This window comes from Lepidochelys kempii, chromosome 15, assembly GCF_965140265.1.
Source record: "Lepidochelys kempii isolate rLepKem1 chromosome 15, rLepKem1.hap2, whole genome shotgun sequence".
Taxonomy (NCBI): domain Eukaryota; kingdom Metazoa; phylum Chordata; order Testudines; family Cheloniidae; genus Lepidochelys; species Lepidochelys kempii.
This window is the reverse complement of record NC_133270.1, coordinates 5,805,116-5,828,960: the sequence shown is the minus strand read 5'-3', so window position 1 is coordinate 5,828,960 and position 23,845 is coordinate 5,805,116. Positions and strand designations below refer to the sequence as shown.

Below are 23,845 nucleotides of genomic sequence, written 5' to 3'. Positions count from 1 at the left end.
CGGGGGAGGAGGGAACTGTAAGAGGCAGATACCTCTATGTCTTCACAGGCACGCCTTAGACCCCTGGCCTGCAGCAGGGAAGGCAGGACCCCCCCCTTCTGCATTTGTGGGATCAGCTTTGGGCCCCAGGAGCAGGTGCAAACAGTGGCAATAGGCTCAGCAGCTACCAAGTCATTTTAAAGGACACTCTGTGCTAGTTCTTCCAGAAGAGGCAGGACAGTAGTTTGAAAGTTTAGGGCCCTTCCACCTACCCTTGGAGTCGCACAAGACCCTGGCTCCCGAATTTTTCCCTCCTCCAAAAGCAGCCTGCATTTTATTCCCTGCCCTTTTTGCTACCTGCTTTGGGGCTGAGGATGAAGGCTCAGAGCAGATTGCTAAGAGGTACTCAACAGTACTCATTTAACATGACCGTGCTAGCCCAAGCCAGGACTGCTGAGGGGTAGGTCCTTCTCCCCTGAAGCCCAGGCTCACAGGCCTGACAAACAGCACTGATGCTGGTCTGGGAACATTGGTAGATTTAATACATGCACAGTTCTTTTTTCAAACCCAGGGTGTCACCGCAGCCAGCTACAAATCCAAGAAAACCCAGCGGTGCAGACAGCTGGGCCACTTATAAAAAACACAGTTCTGTTCTAAAGCAGCACATTCCCCCTCCCCTCCCTGAACCCCCCCGTCCAATTTAACCTCATTCCCAGCACAGGTGCTTCCCCTTGTGTTGCAGTTGGCACCCCACCCTTCCTCCTTCAGCTGCAGGACAAGGGAAGAGCTGCCAGAGGCTGGCTGTGTGCAGTCTGTGCATCAGAGACCAGCCGTGCTGGCCCCCAGACTCTGTTCACAGATAGGTTGAGCAGCAGCTTTGAGAGGCATTACCCCACTGGCATGCTCTGCTACTGTTTCTCACCAATCTCCCCCCACCCTACACACTCCATCAGCTAGGCAGGCCCTGGGCTCTAGTGACCAGCATCAAGTGTCAGGGCTACAGGCTTTGGCTGGTGAGGGCATGGAGGTGGGGCAGGAAAGGGTGTGAAAGGCACCAGCGTGAGAATCATTCCTGGCTCTACTAGACTTCCTTCCCATGTGACCTCAGACCAGACACAATCATTCTGTGCCTCAGTTTCCCTATCTGTAAACCAGGGACACCCGCCACGTGAGGACACAATTCAAGATTTAAGTAACCCCTAGCAATGTGCAGGCCCCAGAGCTGCCTGGATGGAACCTCCCACTACAGTATGAACACCCGGTTCTCACCATCTTCACCCCACCCTGGAGAGCTAGTGGGGGTGCCAAGCTACAACTGCTTTCCGATGACTTAACCTTTGACCCCTGGGGCATGCCATCCATCCTCCTAGGAGCCAGGAATGTGATCATGACAGCACCAGGAAGTTGGATGGAGTCACAAGCAGGTGGCTATGACTTGCAGGGACATGATAGAGTCTCCCACTGTTTTACACCTATGGCTGCTCTCTCCCAGAGCCCTGCCTTTAACTAGGGGCCATTCTGCAGTCCTATTAAATCCCAGAAAGGCAATGGTGTCCTAGGACAACATTTAACTGCATTTAACTTAAGGAAACAGCGGCTGCTGAACCATCCCACAGCAGGGGCAGTGACATGGGCCTGCAGCAGAGATGTTTACTAGAGGGTCACTGGTGCAGGTCAGATATTAATGCACTAGAGAGTGTCTTTGCAGAGGACTGAGATTGGTGGAGAAGGGTACTTGGAGAAAAACAGCAGCAGTTCTATTAAAAAGCCACTAGGTCTGCCAGTCTGGGATATTTGCTGCCGCATGACAGCGGTTCTACTTCTATATCCCAGCCCAAGGCAGGACAGGTTAGTGGCTTGGATTACAGAAAAGGCTGCCAGTGATCAGTCTTCTCTTCAACTCACTCCAGAGGAGCTCCCTCTCGCGTTTGGCTCTCTTCATAAAGCCCCTGTTTTCCAGAGCCCTTCTGGACAGGTACGGCAACACTTCGTTCACAGGGCCGTAGGGAACGTATTTGTAGACTGGATAACCTGCTTGCCCTGAGGAGAGAAATCAAGGTAACTTACAGGATACAGTGGGCAGGAATCTCTGCTAGTGCAAATCAATCCCACTCTATCGACTGCTGAGATACCAGTTCACACCAGCTCAGGATTTGGCCTCCCAGAGCAAGACTTTAGAAGCATTTTCCAGGTGCAATTCCAGACCACCTCTGTGGCCTCTGGAAAGTTACTCAGGGCAAAGAGCACTCATTTTAACCTCTCAAGCAAAGGAATTTGCACCCTGGCCTCAAGGCAGCACTTTCCCAGCCCAACAGAAAAAAAAAGTCACCCTACATAATCTGCTAACACCATTTCTTCTCATTCCTTTGTTACACCCCACCACGTTTACTACAGTGGTGACAGCAGCACATTGAACCCTTTCATGCTTCAAGTAGAGATCTGCAGAGACCTCAAGACAGGGTGTAGTGAGGAGCAAGAGCAGCCCCAAGGTGCCACAGGGGCGGAAGAACAATTCTGGAAATGCTTAGAAGATACCAACAAAGGGACTCAACGGGCAGTGATCAATGGCTCCATGTCTAGTTGGCAGCCGGTATCTAGTGGAGTGCCCCAAGGATCGGTCCTGGGGCCAGTTTTGTTCAATATTTTCATTAATGATCTGGAGGATGGTGTGGATTGCACCCTCAGCAAGTTTGTGGATGACACTAAGCTGAGAGGAGTGGTAGATACGCTGGAGGGTAGGGATAGGATACAGAGGGACCTAGACAAATTGGAGGATTGGGCCAAAAGAAATCTGATGAGGTTCAACAAGGACAAGTGCAGAGTCCTGCACTTAGGACGGAAGAATCCCATGCACTGCTACAGACTAGGGACCGAATGGCTAGGCAGCAGTTCTGCAGAGAAGGGCCATGGGGTTACAGTGGACGAGAAGCTGGATATGAGTCAACAGTGTGCCCTTGTTGCCAAGAAGGCCAATGGCATTTTGGGGTGTATAAGTAGGGACATTGCCAGCAGATCGAGGGACGTGATCGTTCCCCTCTATTCAACATTGGTGAGGCCTCATCTGGAGTACTGTGTCCAGTTTTGGGCCCCACACTACAAGAAGGATGTGGAGAAATTGGAGAGAGTCCAGCAAAGGGCAACAAAAATGATTAGGGGTCTGGAACACATGGCTTATGAGGAGAGGTTGAGGGAACTGGGATTGTTTAGTCTGCGGAAGAGAAGAATGAGGGGGGATTTGATAGTTGCTTTCAACTACCTGAAAGGGGGTTCCAAAGAGGATGGATCTAGACTATTCTCAGTGATAGCAGATGACAGGACAAGGACTAATGGTCTCAAGTTGCAGTGGGGGAGATTTAGGTTGGATATTAGGAAAAACTTTTTCACTAGGAGGGTGGTGACACATTGGAATGCGTTACCTAGGGAGGTGGAGGAATCTCCTTCCTTAGAAGTTTTTAAGGTCAGGCTTGACAAAGCCCTGGCTGGGATGATTTAGTTGGGATTGGTCCTGCTCTGGGCAGGGGGTTGGACTAGATGGCCTCCAGAGGTCCCTTCCAACTCTATTATTCTATGATTCTATGACTCAAGAGAGAAAGGTTCAGACTCCAATCTGAACCTAAGTGACTCTCCCATGAAGCAGAGCTGAGGAAGATGAGCCATAGAGAACATGTCAAACATTCAGCAGTATGAGGCACATAAGATCCCCTTAAAAAAAGGATCCCCTTGAAAAAGGTAGGGGTGGGGGAGAACTGGGAATTCCCCTGAGCTTGGGGAAGAGAGAGAGAGAGAGAGAAGTGGCTGGTGTCACAGGAGGAAACGGTGGGAAACCCCAGAAGCAGGGAGGGTTGGGCCAATTCAAGAAGCACTCAACCAAGAATACCCAAGTTATGACATAAACATGATCTTTTCCAGCCAGCGGGCCAGTGACTTGGCTGAAGGAGACTGGAGAGGCCAAGCCACCCTCAGCTTGCCAAGGAAACTGCTGAGACTCTAGCGGGGTGAGGAGTAACAGCCCAGCACCACCACTGCGCTAGTGACAGGCATGTGAACAGTTACTGGGTGCCTCAGCACTCCTCATTCACGCCAGCCCAGGCAGCTAGAACAGCGATGTCCTACAAGTCACTAAAGCAAGGGTGGGGCAGCGCTGGGCAGCTCTGCACAGTGCCATAGCCAGACCACACCACAACTCCACCCACAAGACATTCCCATGTCAATTTAGTTCCACAGTAGCCACAGCATCATGCACATGTTTCTACCCCTTCCCTCTAGGCATAGCAGAGGAATGCTGGCAAGTGCCAACATGCATGTGTCAGCAGAATATGCGGGGAGACTTCTGTGGAGGATGGGATCTGATGCCATGGCTACTTACACAGGCCAAGGAGAAGAAACCTCTTGACTCAGCTCTTCCAGTTGTCCCACAAGCCTTAGTGACTAAGAGCAGCCAGCGGGTCCACCGTGAAGGTGCATCAGAGCTCCTGCAGCCAGGCCTGTGTGCACACAGGTATTGCCAGACTGGGTCAGCACTATGGCCCACTAGGCCAGTATCCTGCTTCAGGGCAAGGTGCAAGACATCTCACAATAGGTAGTGATGGGATAGTCACCTGCCCCAGGGGAGTCCCCTTCTGACCTCCAGTAGTTAGTGGGCTCCAACCCAGAAGCAGGAGGATTGATGTCTTTTCTTGAGCTTTTTAAATTGCATTTAACTCCTTGAGCTATTTGTTACCCATAGAAGTGTCCAATAGCCTTTGAATGTGGCTAGTTCTCTGCCTTAATAATACACTTGGCAGTGAGTTCCACAGTCTCGTTACACCTAGAATGAAAACATTTTTCTATTCTTTGACTTTTTCACCTTCCAATGTCATTGGATGTTCCTTGCTCTTGTGCTAAGACAGAGGACAAGCACATGATCTCCCTTCCAGATCAGCCATTTTATATACTTCTATCATATGGCTTATGTATCTCCTTTCAAAGGAGACCAGTGCTGGTCTTCTCCATCTCTTCATCCAAGAGCTTTTCCTGCCTCTGGTCATTGTCACTTGTCTCTGTGCCCCCTCTAATTGTGCAACATCCTTTGAGATAGGGTGAAAGGTACAGTACACAGGATCCAGATGTGCACCAACCACTGATTTGTAGAATAGCATTATGATTATATTGTCAGTCCTGTTTCTTATGTACCTTAACATCTTGTTTGTTTGACTTGACCACAACCATGCAGTGAGCAGATCTTCAGTAAGCTGGACACACGTGCCGGTCCCTGTCCTGAGTTCACACAGTTACAATGTGGCAAGGTTGTGCACAAGCTATTAATTGTGTCCTCTCCTGCATTGCTCAGTATTGAGCTGCCCTCTTGCCTGGCTAGGCCCCTCAGAAGTGCTGCCGTGCCCATGTTGGACTGACTAACCTAAGTTACATCCTCTGCCAATTGCATCACTTCACTACTCGTCCCTTTCCCAGATCACTAAACCCTGCTCCTTACACGCAGCCTTCTGGCACCTGCTCTTTAACTTTTGGCCATGACAAAAGCGATGTATTCCTCCTGTTTTGTCCTCTCAACCAGTTTCTGATCCATGATAACACCTAGTCTCCTACCTCATGACTCGTCTCTAGTAATCACGCATGAAAGATCTTGTTCAAGGCTTTTTTTTTTTAAAAAAAGATCAGCCAGATGGATCTCTACTCTGACTGAACGCAGCACAGCAACCCCTTCCCCATCTTGGGCGCCCAGAGGAATACACCAGACACTTACCCAGAGGGAAGGTGATCTGGTCACACATGCCCAGCAGCTGCCCAAAGTACACCTTTTTCTCAGAGGGATGAATGCCAAGCTCTGCCATTCTGTAATGGAATCACCAGAGTCACACCAGGAGATGCCCAGCAGGAAACACTACACTAGAAGGACTGACAGTGAGCTGGAGGGACCATGAGAATCCTGCTCCTTTTTCAGAGATCTATTGCCCACAGGCCTAAATTAACTTCCCATAGAGTAAAAAAGTAGACTGCAAGAGAAGCACAGCAGAGTTGGGTAACTAGTGCCCATCCCCTCAAAGTGCCGGGCACAGCTCTTCCCTGGAATCACTGCATGCCCTTGCCCAGCACACAGTGCTGTATCGAACAGTTTACAGCCACAGCATATCTTTGTCTGGCCGCTAGCCTTCATACGCCCAGTGATACAAGAACCCAGGAGTCTGGTATTCAGCACTGGTGTGAGCGAACACATTTACACCTGCAGGCCAGAAAGGTCACCACAGAGCAAGCAAGTCCCTTCCTGAAAGTGGCTTCTGCCAGTGTCTGATCTCCTATTTGCCAGACCCCCAAGGGCCCCAATTCAATTGCAGCCCTGGGGCTATTCTCCTAATGAAACAGGAAGGTACATTAATTCAATTCCAGACCATGCACAGGCCCCCTCCCTTCCAGCCTCTTTCCCCAGCTATGGCCAGCCACCGTTCCTAGTGCAGTCAGATGCTGTGCAAACGTCACCCACACAGTTCTGCTGCCACCTCTCAATCCCTTCTTGCAGCAGCCCCTGCTAGCCCCACGCTAGGCTCCCACACAGCTGCTCTGCTGCAGCACCGTCTCCCACTGCTATTCGAGGCCTGGCACCCACGGCTCTTGCCACGCTGCCACATCAGTGCCCTACCTGTGAAGGACGAACTTCACTGTGTCCTCGTTGTGCGATGCCACCATCATACTGACTTTCCGGCTGTACTTGATCTCCTTGAGAACGTAGTCCAGGCACCTGCAGGACAGATCACACGTGGGCCCAGGGAAGTGCCCAGGGCACCACCTCCTCACCCCGGCATCCCAGCTCGGGCCCTCCTACCTCTTGTACATCTTGCTGGTCTCTTCATACGTAGGGTTGAGGAGATCCTCGTAGCCGACTTGGGCAGCTCGAGCCTGCTCTTGCTCCATGTATGCGCCTCTGACCAGCTTGGCTCCAAAGTGCCAGCCCTCACGGTGAGAGAGCTCCATATCCATCGTCACATTGTCGTATGCCTCCTGCAGTGGAAAGACAGAGCGGTGACATCCACTGAAATGCTGTCTGGGGAGCAAGGCTCCAAGCCTGCTCCTGGAGTAGCTCTGCCCTGAGACAGGGCTGCTTGCACAAACTGGCACTGAAGCATCCCCTCCTGCAGCATGACCTATCTCCATCCCAGTGCCTGCCACCACTGCTTGGAGCACTACCGTCACCACTGCACCCGGGGCCCTTCAGGCATGCAGGCTGCACCCCGCACACGGCTGGGCCCTAGATCCCCTGCCCGCAGGTGGCACTGGCCAGACTCTCACCTTCAGGTAGCACTGGAAGGTGTTAAATATGACTGCCTTCTCCATGTTGAACTTGCGCTGCATCTCCAGGGTGAGCCGGCTGATGGCTGGCTGGAAGTAAGTCTGCTCAGCGTCCACCATCAGCCTCACTCCCAGCTCCAGGGCTCTCTGCAAGGGGAAGGACACTCCTCAGGTCAGGCCACAAGCAGTGACTAGGTTCTGTCCAGGTGGAGTCTGCAGGGCCAATGCTGAGCCCACTGCTATGTAGTACTGCAGGGGTCCTGCAGATGGCAGCATTCACCCCTGCATGCCAATGCCTCCAGGGAACACCTGCTGGAAGAGCCCTGTGACCCTAGCACAGCAGCGTACAGGCCACAGAGAGCAGGGCTTACAATCTGGGGCTCACCCAAAACGCTTCTGGTACCGAGGCCATGCTGGGTCATGGGTGAGCAGGTCCATCTCCCTCACCCTGAGGTCAGGGCCCACTCTACCTCACCCCGGCTTGGAAACTTCCCACCAAGACCCCCATGACAGTCCAGGCAGGGCCGCTCCTAACCGTGGCCAGGATGTCCATCCTCTGCAACATTCGCTTCATCTGCAGGTCTTCCTCTTCGGTGAAGCGCGAGAGCAGGGGCTCCAACTGGCCGGTCTGAAAGGAGAAGCACCAGACAGCCTCAGTGCTATGCCCCTGCGGCCACAGCTTGGACATTACAGACCATAATCCTTCCCTCCCTCACCCAAGGTGCAGAGCAGGACATGGCACAAGGCCTCTGGACAAGCGCTAACCCTGAGAGCCCATGCAGCTATTCACTCCCTCCCCATTTACACACGTGGGACGCAGGCATGTGGGACAAGCACTGTGTGCTGAACTCTCTGCATCAAAGTGCAGGGGGGGCCCAAGCTGGGATCAGGTTCCAAGGAGTAGGAGTACCAGCATGCTCCAGATTCTAAGGGGCATCCCCCCAGCCCCATTCACCAACCCTGTGCACCAGCCACCTTAGACTGGGAGCCAGAGCTGCTGCTCCCCAGATGTTACAGAAGGGGCGTAGAGCAGTGGCTCTCAAACTTTTGTATTGGTGACCGCTTTCACAAAGCAAGCCTTTGAGTGTGACACCCAGTTTGTGAATCGCTGGTGTAGAGGGTTAGGTGACTGGGGTAATGGCAGCTGCTGGCCCGGCAGGGCCTGGGAAGCAGGATGGAGCCCTTCTATCTGAGGAGCCCCCCGAAGAAGCTGTTTGAGAGAGGAGAATGCTTGCACCCCTAACCCAGAACTTGCCCTAGTTCCATGCTAGGGGAACGGCTCCACTGACAGGCCTGGCTGAGACAGCCTGGTCAGAGTCCAACCCATTTCTCTGCTCAGGCCAGCACAGCAGCACTGGGCTGTGCAGAGGTGGGGTTGAGGCGGATGCCCAGGCTGGTCTCCCCTCCCCACCCCACCCTGTCGTCTGGAAAGAGCAGATTAGAGCACAGCTCGGCTGCCGACACCCGCAGGGCCCAGCTCCCAGCCCAGCCACGAGGGGGTACTGCAGCGCTGCTACAGCTCTGAACTGCTGGCGCTGGATCCCCAAGAGGCAGGAATGCCTCAGCCAGGACCCTGGAGTCTTCCCCACCCAGGGCAGATGGATTCTAGCCACCCCTCCCCCCGACCTGCTCCCACACAGGGCTCTGCTTAGCCTGGGAGTTCACTTGCATACACTCGTGTTAAAGGAGCTCCACCATGTGCATCTGACCAATCATCTCCCACATCCAGTTCAAGAAAGAGGGTAACCCAGGGCTGAAGGGTGCAGACCCCAAGGGGAGAGAATTCTTTATGGTGCATGGTGTACGTAGAAGCAATGGGATGCAATCAAGGGATCAGACGAGTATCAGGATGAAGTACCTGACAGGAAGCACCTCCCATGTGACTGGCTGATCCCGGTTACTTGGAAGTTTTAGCCAGTCAGTTCTAAAACATTGGAAGGTATGGTACCAAGGAAACTCTCCAGCTGCAGTGTTCCGTGCCATTACCTGGGGTGAGCTCTACTGCTCAGGAGGATTCCCTTGGGGCCTCTCCCTGGGCCAAAATAGTGCCACTCACCCACCTTCATGTTTGGGATGAGCAGCAGCTTGGAGAGTTTTGTTCGGCTGTCAATCAGGCTGTTCCAGTCCAGCAAGTCCACAGTGCTGCAGCCAGAAAGACTCTCGTTAGCGCCAGCTCCAAGCAAACTCCCCAAGGGGTGCACTGGCAACTTCCTCACTAGTTGGGATGGATCAGTGACCCAGAGCCCACTGCTGCCTGTCCTGACCCAACTGGGGAGGATTTCAGCAGAGCTCCCTGGGTGTAGATCCCAGCACTGGGATTTTCCTTGGTCACCAGGGGCCTGGCAGAGCAGCAGGATCAGCATGGCAACTCTGGGTACTTACCCAGTCAAACTCTTCCACCCGAGCCAGCTATGGCTCCGAGAACTAACACGCCCCTCAAAATGCCCACAACAAACATGGCCACCACCAGTTTTTACCCCTTCCCAGTGCAGCTCCCTGGCCTCTGAGAAAGGCAGCCTCTCCCAGGACCCCTGCCCTGAGCCATTGCTCTAGAATTGGGAAGCTGCCCTCTCCACCTCCTACCCCAGTCCCTCTGACAGTACACACACTGGCTGAAATGGAAGCCTTTGGGACCCCTCCACATGCTCCTTTCTGTAGCACCCCCCCACTCTGCAGCATGTTCCAGGAAGGCCAGAGGGTCAGGCTGGCTGTGGCCCAGCAGGGAGCTCACCCAGACATGCCCAGGTCCTTGCCCGTGAACCAGTGCTGGCTCTCTGCCTTGGTCACAATCCCAAGGTTTGCCAGGGTCTCCTGCAATGAGAAAGGAGCAGGTCAGAGTCCCTGCTGCCACCTGCTGTCCCCAAACACTGCAGTGAGCAGCAGCCCGCTGCCTTCGCACTGCAGGCCTGGACTCTGCCCTGAGCCATGACCCTGCTTCGAGACGATGGCTGGGGTTGGACTGTGCCAGTCCCTGCCCACCACAACGCCAGGTGGCTGAGATGCAGACAGCTCCCGTGGGCTCAGTGGTACCAAACAGCCACTCGGAGCTTCCCAGGGGGTTCTCCCTTGCTGCTGAGCAGTTCCTGGGAGAGAAGGGAGCACTAGCCTCATGGCTGCAAGAGGGCTACTGCAGGAGCTATGCAGGCACATGCACCAGCACCTGGGACAGACCTCACAGGTACCGGCCAAGAGGGGCTCCCCGCATTGCTCTGCCTCGAAGGGGCAACAATAAATCTCAAAAGATTTACAGTGCACTGGGACCGATGAAGGGGAATGGGGATTACAGTGCAACCGCAGCCCAGGGGAAGGACTGGGGGAAATGCACAGAAATAAGCCTGCTTGGATAGGGAGCAATAGGGCGTGGATTATACTGACTGCTGCATCATGCTCTTCCACTCACTGAGCATGGAACCAGAACAATGCTCCTCCCAGACTCGGACTTTAAGGCCAGAAGGGACCATCCTGAACATAGAGTCTGAGGTCCTGCACGTTGCAGGGCAAAGAACCTCCCCCACCCACTCCTGTAATAGACCCCTCACTGCCGGCTGAGTGACTGAAGTCCGCAAATCAGGGTCTAAAGACTTCAAGTTACAAACAATCCAGCATTTGCACAAGTTCAAGCCAACAGATGACCCATGCCCATGCTGCAGGAGAAGGCAAAAAACCGCAGGGTCTCTGCCAATCTGACCTCAGGGAAAATTCCTTCGATCCCCAAATATGGTGATCAGTTAGACCCTGAGCACATGGGCAAGACCCACCAGCCAGACACCTGGGAAAGAATTCTCTCTAGCAACTCAGTCCTCCCCAGTGCTTTAACCCAACGCCCCAAAGCATTTCACAACCCCCAGAGAAATGTGGGGGTGCAGTGCCCCAGGAGGGTGATGCAGCCAGGGCATGAGCAGCACAGATGCCCATGGGGCAGAGTGGGGAAGACAGCTCCTTTGGGAGCGCTGCGCCCAGCTCACCTGCAACTTCTTCACCTCCAGCTTAGTCTCCACCACAGCCAGCCCGGCCTTGCCCTGCTCTGCTGCCATCTGGTGAAAGAACCTCCTCCACTTCATCAGCACCTCCGAGAACTGCAGCTGGGGGAGCAGACTGCAGGGTGAGCTCTCCCTCCTCTCCCCAGTGGGGATGGCTAAGACCCACCGCCGTGATTGTACCCTAGGGGCATTATCCACCCAGCTGGGCACTCTGCCACGCCAAGTAAGCAGGACTGGCCCTGCTGGGCCCCAAACAGGACAGTGCTGGCACCTCCCACTACCCCAGGCCCCTCCTAGTAAAGATCAAGGCCCCTAACGCTGACACTAGGCAGGGGTCCCAGTGAGATAGCCCAGCATTTAGCCAGATCTCCATCCTCAAAGCAAGAGGCAAGCTCAGGCCCTTCTACATCAGATAGGAGCTCTGACTCTCTAGGAATGGACTACGGCCCAAGCTGCTGCCCTGATCAGGACACTGGTCTCCCCAGGGAGTCTACTGAGCATCACTGACAGACACAATCCATAAGCATGTGCCTGGCATGGACCCAACAGGAGGGACCATCCTGCTTGGCACCCAGCTCGCTGAACTGAGCCCAAGTGGCGGGGTGCTGCCTGCGAGGAGAGTAGTGAGGCAGATTTGGTCCCAAAGCCCTCATCCAGCATTAGGGGCTGCCGTCCTTTCACACGCCAGAGCCACCTCCTCTGCAGCTCCTGCCACCTGGAACAGTCTCCAAGTAACTTCCAGAGCCTGTCTCAGCCTGAGCACCCCTCCTCCCTGCCTCTCCCTCTGCCATCGTGTGAGCCCTGGCACCAAAAGTCACTCACCAGGAACTGAGGCCTTCCTAAAGCCGTCAGCTTAATGGCCGAAAAGCTGTCCTCGGAGCTGCTACCTAAACAAAGCAGGAGAGAGCTGAGGTGACTGCAGCATCCATAACTCCAGGGCAAGTAAAGGAAAGCAGTTCAGGGGAATCTGGAGAGGGGGAGGAATTGAGAAAGCCAATCTGAGCTGGCAGATCTGTCCTTCGCCCCTGCTGGATACCCTCCAGAGACTGCAGCAGCCCCTGGCCTCTGCAGCAAGCCACACAGCGCTGACAGTTGCAGCAGGAGAGCACCTGGAGAGCCATGGCCCAGGGGTGACTATGCAGCCTGTTGGGGGAGGGGCACACTGCCAGGTGCTCCCAGAGGGACAGTCAGGAACAGCAGACACGGGGCACTCTGGGGGTGGCACATGCAGGGCACCTACCTGAGGCCTCGATACAGCGCAGGAACGTGTCCATGTGCTGGTCACACTTTGTTTCGTCTGCATAGAAGTAGGTGCGGGCACTGATGACCTTGTCCCGGCGATCCCCAAACTCCCGATGCGCACGGTACTGCTTCTCTCTCTGGGCAGCACCTGGGGACAGGTAGGGGGAGCGTGCTGCAGACACGGCAGAGCGGGGGAGATCGCAAACAGCCACATGTCCCTGGAACAAACCCCCTTACTCTTACCATTCCCATCAGCCCAAGCCTCTGGGGATCTCTCAGGCCCTAGGAGAAAGTCCCAGGGCTAGATTTTCATTGGATCGAGGTCCTTCTAGAAGATCTGCTCTAGCTCAGCCACAAGCCAATGGGCTGGAGGCAGGACTCATGGGGTGGGATTCCCTGGCCTGTGCTATGCACAAACGCAGATTAGATGTTCCAGTCTTAATACCTATGTGAGAACTCAGCAGCTGACAGACCGTAGCTCCGTAGCAATCTGAGACCCCCACGAGCCGAGGCTCCCCTGGAGCGCTTTAAACACAGTCTATGCCTGGGTTTTCACAGTTTACGAACATATCAAGGTACAATTGGCCATCATGCCCCAGGCAAGGGTGAGGGCCAGAGCCCTGGAGCATGTTGGGGAGGATGGTCTGGGCCAGAGTCTCAATAGATTAGCATCCAACTAGGCTGTGTGAGGAGCGGTTGCATCACTCACCCCCCATCTCCTTCTCAGATGCAGAGGTACAGGACCTAGAGGAAGGAAGCAGATGGTGAGACTACAGTCCAACCCCCTCACAACCAGCTCTCTTGGCTTCACATGGGTCAGCTCCCTGTACCCAAAAGGCCACTGGGGTTTGGCCAGATCCCCACAAGCCCCTCATCCTCCCTGTTCTTCACTCCGGCAATGGCCATTCATAGAAGCGCTTCTCTCACGCGCCTCCGGGGCCAGAGCACTTTGCTGGTGGGGAAGGGGATATTTTCCAAAGCCTCCTTCGGGCCTAAGTCCATCGGAGTCAGTCATGTGCAAACCCCCCACACTCCTGGCCACATGAAAATCAGTGGGACCTTCAGTGCCTTGGAAAATGCTAGCGGAGATTCCTACCCCACCCCACGGGGCAGCCAGCTCTGGGGTGGAGACACTGCCATAGGTGAGGAGAGCAAAGTTGCCCCAGTGTCCATGCCCTCTAGAATGATGGTGGAAGCATGAAAGGACATGAATCTTTAGTGCATCTGCCATGTAAATATCTTGTGACACGAGCTACAAAAATGCCATGTGAACGCCTGTTCTCACTTTCAGGTGACACTGTAAACAAGAAGCAGGCAGCATTATCTCCCGTAAATGTAACCAAACTTGTTTGTCTGAGCAATTGACTGAACAAGAAGTAATACTAAGTGGACTTGTAGAGTCTAAAGTTTTACATTGTTTTATTTTTGAATGAAGTTATGTTTTGTACATAATTCTACATTTGTAAGTTAAATTTTCATTAGAAAATGGTTGCACTACAGAATTTGTATTAGGTGACTTGAAATATACTATTTCTTTTGTTTTTTACAGTGCAAATATTTGTAATAAAAAAATATAAAGCGAGCACTGTACACTTTGTATTCGATGTTATAATTGAAATCAATATATTTGAAAATGTAGAAAACATCCAAAAATATTTAAATAAATGGTATTCTATTATTGCTTAACAGTGTGACTTATCGCAATTAATTTTTTTAATCGCGTGACAGCCCTAATTTTAATATTTTTTGTATTTAGTTTACTAGGTTTTTCTAAAAAAGTGCAAGTCCCCTCATATGCAGCAAACGATCTTTCACAAGCAGTCAGCAAGGCTGGAAGGCACCATTTGGCCGGATTTTGATAGGGACAGCGAGAGGGACCACCCTCATGCAAAACTACCTCCTGCTAATTTGAGTCTCTCCTCTAAACCAGAGGCAACGTAGATTAGCATATAAACAAGTGGCTAGGTCTAGCATGAAGCTGGGGGAAGGACTGGTGGCGCCCTGGGGTCAGCAATGGGTCCTGGTTGGTTTAGAAGCAGAATGAAATTCCATATGAACAAGCTACAAAGACATCCAATTGCAGCGAGCACAGCAGCATGGGGCCCCCTTGCTGAACTCAGCGTTCTGCATTCTCTGTGCAATGGCCAATGGCACTACTAAGACCAAGAGCAGTATAGGCAATAACCCACCTGCCGCTGCAGGTGTGCATTAATGTGATCATGACAGTGAGTGGAGGAAACACCAGAAATTCAAACAAGCCCAGAGAGCTGCAAATACCAGCCCCTCCTAACCCCCCCCCCCCCAAGGGAAAGCTGAAAGAGAAAAGTCAGGAGACAGCATTTAACAGAGGTATTGCCTAGAGAGAGCAGCCACAGAGCTCAGAGCAAGGGACATGTAATACAGCAAGGCACAGTCCTCCTACGAGTACTGCTAGTGGTGGCAGGCCCCAGATTCCATCCGTGAAGAGGATTTCTTAATTTCACTAGTAACAAGGAATTTTCAACGTGCAGACACTAGGCTTTGCTAGGGCCAGCCTACCCCGGTTGTGTACCAATTTGGAGACTGACACATTTCAAGCCATGCAACTCCGTAGTGCAGGTGCAGTGATCCCCATACAAGGCACTCAGTGCTGTACATTTAGCAGAATAAGCACCTTTTACGCAGGCATCCCTGTGCCCACACTAAGGGGTTGCACTGGCTTAACTGTATGTGCTTTCACATCTATACACTGTGTAGCCCAGCCCTTGGGGTTTTCAAGAGCAACTGTGCAGCTAGAGGCTAAGAAGCAGGAAGTGAAACGGGCCCGCCTGGTGTCCCTGCGCCAGGCCGAGTAAAACACAAACTGGAACAGCAGCAAGAAGTTCCCTGTTGGTTTGTTAATATGGGAGAGCGCACTCGTGTCAACATGCCCACCTGCTCAGCATTCCTTTCGCATTATAATACAGTGCAGCTTTCTGGTTCCTGGCCTGGGCTTTTAAAGTATTGGTCAGAATTGTGCATTCATAGAAGGGATTTTGCATTTTAATAAAGCCAAAAAGAAGAAAAGCCTTTTCCCAACTGAATAAACAGACGAGCTCCCATGTCCTTTTTGGAAAGTTAGTCCCAGCCAGCAAATTCACAGCAGCAAACCCAGACTTGCGTAAATATTTGCCTACAACAATTTACGGGATGGAGCAACACGGGAATAAACCTTGTCAGGAGAGAAAAGACATCCCCTTTAACAGAGTGCAAAGCAGCCTGCTGGGACACCAACACACCCTGCGCCAAAACAGCCAGCTCCATGCGCACACAAGATGAGACTAGCCCAGAGCCCGGAGGTCTGGTAGGATTTGGAGGAATTACACACCTGATAGTAGCACCTCTCATCTCCCAGGGCTCAGCTGACGGTGGTTCAATTCCTTCCCCATTTGTGAACTCCTATGGGCAGCCCAGCTCTGAAGGAGGCAGAGCTAAAGTGTATTTTGATCTACTTGGCACAGTGCCCCACAGCCTGGGACCACCCTGGAAGAGCCTCCGATTCAGGGCCAAGAGCATCATGCTGGCTTTGGAGTTTGGGCCATGATGAGGGCGGTGGTCTCTGGAGTTACAGCAAAAACCAGGTGTTCTGGAGGCCTGGTCACAGCCCAGCAGGGGCTTTAGAGATTAGGACCAAGCCAGTGACTTGAACCTGGAGTGGCATTCTGGTGCCACGTGCCTTGGTGCTGCCATGAAACACATGGGCTACAGTTAAAGTGGCCTAGACTGATGCTCCTAGTTACAGTCATCCAGTTTCTGAGTGACAATCAGGGTTACTAGGTTCCTACCAAGAGGAACAGCTGCAGCTTCCTAGCTAGCTGGATGATGGGCAGTCATTGGTATTGCTGTGTGGTTCTCAAGAGGGGGGTGGGGGGGATGATGAGTCTATTAGTATGCTGTGGCTGCGCCTGTGTGAGGCCCACCTCGTGTCTAACGGACACTCCAGATGTCACTGGTTCCCCAGACTCGCTGGACACTATTTCTGCTGTCTCTGGGCTCAGCCAACCATTGCCCTGCACCTTGTGCAGTGGGTGTGATATGCTACCAACCAGCCCCAATGCACTAAGTGCACAAGGGAATGGTGAATCAGGGTCTGATTTGGCTGGAGGGTTAATTCTGACCACCCTGCTTTGGTGAAAGCCTCATGGAGAGGCAGAAGCTGAAGCTGCTCTTCTGGGGAGAAAGCATTTCATTGTTGCTCCAACACAGACGACTATGCCATAGTGTTTCTATGGGAATGGCTGGGGCCTCAATTTCCCCATTTTCCAAAACAGAGGATGCAAAAATGGGCACAGTGAACTGATAAAAATTTAGCATGGAATTTTATGAAAAATATCTCCACAACATTTGCCTTGGTCTAGCCCTCAGCACCACAGCAGCAAGGGCACAGAGATTGCCAGCTGATAACTGCTAAACACAGATCAATTTCCTTAGCTGTGGGGCTCCAGGGCAGAGCAGGACTCCCTCTGCCATCACACTCTTCACTGCACACTCAACTTAGCCACACGTACAGAGAGAGCACAACCATTACCAGCTTAGCATAAACCCCTGCGCCAAGTGCACTGTGTACGTCCAGCTTATTGGTGGTCAAAAGTCACGGCTTTACCAAATCAAAACTAAATTTCACCAGAACACTGGAGATGTCCTTGGCAGTGAGAATCATCTCATGTTCAGCTTTCTGCCCCAGCCAGCTCTGCCGTGTGCCGGGCAGGCATAGTCTCAATGACTGGCGAGGCACTCCCCTTCCCTCACCCGCTGATCCTTGTTCTCAAGCAGCTGAATTTTTTCCCTCCAGCTTACAAAAAAGGAATTCTTACAATGGTCAAGGTGGGACACTTTTTACCCAAAAATGAAGTTTCAGAAAGTTCTGAATGCCTGAAAACAGGGGCTTAGAGTGGAAATAAGGGCAACTTCAACTCAGTGATTTACACAAGCACCCTCTAGTCTACACTAGAAGCCCTACACTGGTGCAGCTACATAGATGCTGCAATCTGTCTGGTGAAGATGCCCCATGCCAATGGGAGAGAGCTCTCCCGTTGTGAGGTCTGCAGCCACATTAGGGGAGCAGCAGCCATGAGCCAAGAAGCGAAAGGTCACATCCTCAAGTTCCCTCTAAATTACTTTAAAACAATGTAATATCAGGCTGTTCAGAAGGCTCCTGCACTAATAGTACCCACCACCACCGGATACAGAAACAGATCTTCAGATGCCTAAAGAAAACTTGTTTGATCGTCTTCTGTCTGGCAAGGAATCACTTCAACAGTTGTGGTTGTGAAGTCTCTACTTCATTATTTTATCTTGTCTATGGTCCCTGCTTCCCTGTTTATCTGTCTGGTTCTTTGTCTGTTGCATAACTAATTTTGCAATATTTAAATCAACTAAGGTGGTGGGGCATGATTAGACAAAGAATTGTTTTGCAATATGTTAGGATTGGACAAGGAACTGCATAACATTTTAGTAAAATGATTGGTTAAGGCAGGGGAGGCCGATCTGGGGCTCCGGAGCCACATGCAGCTCTTTGTATAGGCACCGACTCTGGGGCTGGAGTCACAGGTGCCAACTTTCCAACATGTCAGGGGGTGTTCACTGCTCAACCCCTGGCTCTGCCACAGACCCTACTCCCACTCCACCCCCTCCCCTGAGCCTGCCATGCCCTCACTCCTTCCCCCTCCCCCAAGAGCCACCTGCATGCCACAAAACAGCTGATTGGGAGGTGCAGGGAGGGTGGGGGAGGCGCTGATTGGTGGGGCTGCCGGTGGGCAGGAGGCGCTGTGAGCAGGGTGGGGGAGCTGATGCAGGGGCTGCTGATGTATTACTGTGGCTCTTTGGCCATGTACACTGGTAAATTCTAGCTCCTTCTCAGGCTCAGGTTGGCCACCCCTGGGTTAAGGTATAGCTAAGCAGGACTCCAGTTTCACTATATAAACTGGGTTCCAAGAAGGAGACTGGCTGGGCAAAAAAAGGAAAAGAAAAAAAGACCTGGAAGAAGAACTTACCTCCAAGACACAGCCCAAGAGCAGAGCTGCTAGAATCCTATGCATGACCCTGACGTGCAGCAACAAGAACTCAGCTGAGACCGATCTTGCCTCGCCAACAGGTAAAGTCTGCCTGCGTGACCAGGATTGGTGAGCACAGCATTGTATTCTTAGCATGTGTATTCTGCTCTGTGATTGTTAACAGAGGGAGGTTAAGAATTTCTGCGTAAGGCTCTTTCGCTGGTAAAAAGGTCCTGCAAACCCACAGAAGAGTACGCCTTGATCCCTAGGAACTAAGTAAAGGTGGGTGCCCTAGAGCATGCAGGTAACACAGTCAGCATAATAAATCCACCTCTCCGAGGCTCTGCTTGACAACATACTGCTGTCCATACTAGCACTTAGGTCGGTGTAACTTATGTTGCTGGGGGGGTGGCTTATTCATAACCGAGGGGGGACAAGTTATACGGATGTAACCTGTAGCGTAGACAAACCTTGGGAGGAATCTAGGGACACAAGTTTTGCAAGAAATTGTCCTTTTGGGGCAGAACTCAAGGACACCTCCGAGAGGATGGGGAGGGATCCCTGCACCAGCTCCCAGGCGGAGGCAGGCAGGCTAGCTAGGAGATCTGCCTGAAGGGGGTACTCAATCTGAGCCTTCTGGGAAGCAGCACAGAACTTGGCAGCTCCAGTGCTTACCTAAAGGCTCTGCCTCTATTACAGCCAATCAAATTGAAGGGGATGGGCCTTATTGACCAATTGCATTACCAGGAAGAAGCTCAAGTCGTTGGCAAGTTTGAAAGGGCACATTCTGTCCCAGGTACTTGCAAGCAGAGAAGACAATTTCCCTTCAACTGCAGCAGGTGCTCCACAGTAATCTAGTCCTTGCCCACTACCAAGGTCACAGCAAACTGCCCCAGGCCAGGCTTGAGGATTCAGCAGCACTGAGCCCACCTCCCTGAGGGAAGGACATAGACCATGTGCACATGGGTTCAAAGCACATGCTGTATTGGTGTAGGTTCCATTCAGCACCACAGGCCAGAGACAACCCGGCTTTGCCAAACGCAGCTCTGATCCCACAGCAGAGACGGTTCCGGGTTTGAAAAGGATGTACAGATCAGATGTCAGGTCACACAGGTCCTGACTGAGCATAACATGCACTGGCCCTGAATTTCCAAGTGACCAGTGATTTTGGAGATCCAACCTAAGACAGCTTAGGGACCAAATTTACAGAGGGTGGGTGTTCAGTACTTCTTAAAAATCAGACACTTTGAAGACATCTCAAATTGGGACCCCAGAAAAGAGGCCCTTTCTCCACACAGGAAAAGGAACATATAAATGCTTCGCCCCACCTTTCGGTCTCTGAGAAAGGGCAAGCAGAAGGGATGATGTCCCAGAAGGGGTGCCACTGAGCATTTTCCAACTACACTATCCTTTGGAGGCAGGGGTGGATGGGTGGCTTTTTGGTGCCAAAGCAGAGCAGTGTCAGCACCTGGGAAGCTAGAAATCTGAACTGTACGTTCTCTTTTCACACATGGGCTAGTCTGAGGAGAACATGACCAGAACAGCAAGGCAAGGTCAGCACGTCCATGCAGCACAAACTACAGTGTGAATGAGCGAATGATTTGAAATGGCCATGGTGAACATGTAACAGCATGAAACTGTCTCCCAAGTCACCAGCTCAAATCTTAACCTTAAGGTAAGTTTGAGGGAGAACAGATATGATGAAGCTGTCATGGGCCTGAAGCAAGGCCAGGAAAGGAAAGCAAAGGGACCAGAAGACAGAACAGAAGCAGCCAAATCCTGGACGTCACATATTATGGGGTGCGATTCCCTAGGAAAGCTCATCATGGACACAACAAGCTCCAGCCATTCCCTTTTATAACTAGGCTGCTTGAGCAACAAGGCCTGAAGAAAGGAGCTTAACTCACACTATCAGATCATTCCTTCTCCTGTGCCAGCAGCAGCCCTGGAATAACAGAGGCAGATAAAAAAGGGAAAATCCTCACCGGATGGTTCCCCCTTAGGTTACATCCACGACTGGAGCACAACCTGCTGCCTAGTTCATCTCACCCCACACACTAGCTCTGTCCCCCTCTCAGCACTCCCTGGGATACCTTTGTACATCAGGAGGTTTGAAGAGCCAAGCTCTATTTTCTTGCTCCCCTCATGAACCACAAAAGCTCCCCAAAGGTGGTCCCAGTTCTGATCAAGCTTTGGGAGGTCTAGCAGTACTAGCCGTGTTGTATAGGGCAGGGAGGGATAGCTCAGTGGTTTGAGCATTGGCCTGTTAAACCCAGGATTGTGAGTTCAATCCTTGAGGGGCGCATTTAGGGATCTGGGGCAAAAATTGCAGATTGGTCCTGCTTTGAGCAGGGGGTTGGACTAGATGACCTCCTGAGGTCCCTTCCAACCTTGATATTCTCTGATTCTATTCACATCCCTCAGCACAGGTTGCCTAAAGCTTTGCTTTTAATTGCCTGCAATCTGCAAACAAGTAGTGAGAAGCACTCAGATGCTTACTCCATTTCCTTACGCTCCGCCTCCTCTGGCGTCAGATCCTCCTCCACACTATAGTCCAGCACCGAGCCCACCCCAAATGCACGATTTCGTTGGATCAGGGGTTTGATGGCCGCTTGGTCCTCGCCAGCCACAAACTGCCCATAGAAGGTCATCTTCATCAGCTTCTCAAACAGCTGCTGCCCCAGCAGCTTCTGGCTGAGGTTCATCAGCTGCAAGACACAAAGACAGCTTTCCCCGTGTAAGACAGCTTTCCCCAGCACAGGCACCTTCTTGCCCCGCCATACCTGGGGTAACAACTCTGCATTAACTCTCAGAAACAGTGCTCTGGGAATGCCAAGACCCAGACGCACCAGTAGCTGCAGGGGCCTGGATTAGTCTGACCTCAGGCTCCAGCCAGTGCTGGTCACACCAGAGCTCTGCCCCTCCACAGCACTTTAGAGCCACTAAGAGGGTCCAAATCACGATCCCCATTTATACAGAGGAGGGAAAGGAGGGAGGGCACATGATCTTTCCCGAGGTCCCAGAACCATTCCGTACCAGCACCAGGATGGAGCCCAGGTCTCGGCCCGCGCTCCAGGCACTGGACCACACGCTGCCCGGGGGGGGGGGGGGGTACGACGACGACAGTGAGACCGTGACATCCGATGAAGTGAGCTGTAGCTCACCAAAGCTCATGCTCAAATAAATTGGTTAGTCTCTAAGGTGCCACGAGTCCTCCTTTTCTTTTTGCGAAAACAGACTAACACGGCTGCTACTCTGAAACGTACCAAAGATGAGATCCTAGCAGCACCTGACCCCAGACCCCCTCTCCCAGCACCCGTCCAGAGACACCCCAGTGCCCGCGTCTAAGGGAGGAAGGAGGCCAGAAGGCATCAGTCACAGGCAGGCTCGAGGGATCCCCTAGCTGACTCGCGGGGGGGGTGTCATTGAGGCTTTGTGCCTTGCCCGGACGCCCACACCTTGCTTTGCAGAGCGCCGGGAGATGTGCGGCCACAGGAGCAGCCCTGAGGGGCCCAGACCGCTCCCAAGACGGCCCCAGCTCAGCCCCGCGGGACAGCAGCCGAGCCCCGGCGAGCCTGCTCCGAACCCCCCGCCCCGCGCACGGGGCCCCGGGGTTCCGCTCACCTGCCGACTCCGCGCCACCAACGGCTCCACCGTGCACAGCCCCAGCACCACCAGAGCCCGCACCAGCTCCGCGCTGCGCTTGCTGCGAAACGCCTCCCGCGCGTCCCCGAAGTGCACGGCGGGCGGCTGCGGCTGCACTCGGGGCGTCCCCCGCGGGCCGGGCTCGCTGCGCGCCGAGCCCCGCTCGGGCGGCGGCGGCGGAGGAGGAGGAGGCGGCGGAGGCGGCGTTTCCCCCGGCTGCTCTTGGCGGGCGGCGGCGGTGGAGCGGAGGCAGCGGGGAGCGTGCAGGCTGTAGGCGGCGCGGACCACCAGAAGCCGGGCACCGCTCGCCATGATGCGGGAGACCGCCGCGCGCCGGCCTGAGCCGGTTTAAATAGAGGGAGCTCTGCCCCCACCCCTCCCTGGAGTGCCCCGCCTCTTTAGTGCGTAGCCCCGCCCCGCCCCTGGCACGCCCCGCCCACTATCTGGAGCGTTCCACCCCCTTAGGGTGTAGCCCCGCCCCCTCCCTGCAGCGCCCCCTGTCGCCTGTTGGTGAGCTGGCACAGCAGAGCAGGACCCACAGTCAGAGTTATGAAGGGCCCTACATGAGGGGTGGGGGCTGCACTCCATGACCCCTCTCCTCCAGTCCTGTGTTCCTGGTGAGCTTTGTCTGATACAGGCACCTATTTCCCCTCCATTAACCCCCCACCTATTTTCATAGTTGCTAGGTGGTCACCCTAGTCCCGAAGCACTCCTAGCCTGTCCCTGGGGACTGTGACCCAATCCCCCCTAACCTGCCCCCTAAGGATGGTGGCACAAACCCACCCTATCCTGCCAACAGGGACAGTACCCCAACCCCCCATCCTGCCCCTAGGGACTGTAACCCAACCGCCCTATTTTGCCCCTAGTGACTATGCCCAACACACTCCTTAACCTGCCCCTAGGGACAGTGCCCCAAACCCTAACCTGCCCCCTCAGACCTGAACCTACTACAGGCCCCTGATGGTGTCAAAGAAATCAAAGAGCAGCTCCCTGGTTACATTTCCATCTCCCCAGGCTGTGAAGGCCTCAGTGCATTATGGGGCATGAAAGTAGGTGCACCCAGGGATTTGCAGGGAATCTGGGATCCAATGGCCATGCATCATAAGAACAACACAGCGAGCTAGGATCTTGCCTGGTCCCCCTTCAGCTCTTGGGAAAGGTGTGACTATTGCAGTGCCGCAGCCCACCATGCTCTGCACGTACCCAGTATGGCTTTGCCTTCCTTAATCAAACCCAGTCTTCAGATTGCAGAGCCATTGGCCATTATCTTTGAAAACTCATGGTGATCAGGCGAGGTCCCGGATGACTGGAAAAAGGCTAATGTAGTGCCCATCTTTAAAAAAGGGAAGAAGGAGAATCCGGGGAACTACAGGCCAGTCAGCCTCACCTCAGCCCCTGGAAAAATCATGGAGCAGGTCCTCAAGGAGTCAATTTTGAAGCATTTCGAGGAGAGGAAAGTGATCAGGAACAGTCAGCATGGATTCACCAAGGGCAAGTCATGCCTGACTAACCTAATTGCCTTCTATGATGAGAAAACTGGCTCTGTGGCTAAGGGGAAAGCAGTGGACGTGTTATTCCTTGACTTTAGCAAAGCTTTTGATACAGTCTCCCACAGTATTCTTACCAGCAAGTTAAAGAAGTATGGACTGGATGAATGAACTATAAGGTGCATAGAAAGCTGGGTAGTGATCAATGGCTCCATGTCTA

The 23,845-nt window shown here is 53.1% G+C and overlaps 1 protein-coding gene across 6 annotated transcripts; it reads right to left on the bottom strand.

Moving 5' to 3' along the window:
- Positions 1-500: 500 nt before the first annotated feature.
- PRODH (proline dehydrogenase 1) lies at positions 501-22,488 on the bottom strand. Of its 6 annotated transcripts, none has more exons than XM_073313047.1 (14): positions 22,118-22,488; positions 20,993-21,201; positions 13,192-13,226; positions 12,481-12,630; positions 12,063-12,127; positions 11,226-11,342; positions 9,992-10,071; positions 9,321-9,402; positions 7,796-7,888; positions 7,261-7,407; positions 6,797-6,972; positions 6,614-6,712; positions 5,723-5,811; positions 501-2,019 (listed from the first exon to the last, which is right to left on the bottom strand). In XM_073313047.1, the coding sequence occupies exons 1-14, from the start codon at positions 22,448-22,450 to the stop codon at positions 1,829-1,831; spliced, it is 1,866 nt and encodes a 621-aa protein (XP_073169148.1). In that variant the 5' UTR covers positions 22,451-22,488; the 3' UTR covers positions 501-1,828. The 6 variants fall into 6 exon arrangements, with proteins under 6 accessions (XP_073169148.1, XP_073169147.1, XP_073169152.1 ...); XM_073313046.1 differs by having other exon boundaries at positions 12,481-12,654; positions 22,118-22,484; XM_073313051.1 differs by having other exon boundaries at positions 12,481-12,654; positions 20,993-21,220; positions 22,118-22,197.
- Positions 22,489-23,845: the final 1,357 nt, after the last annotated feature.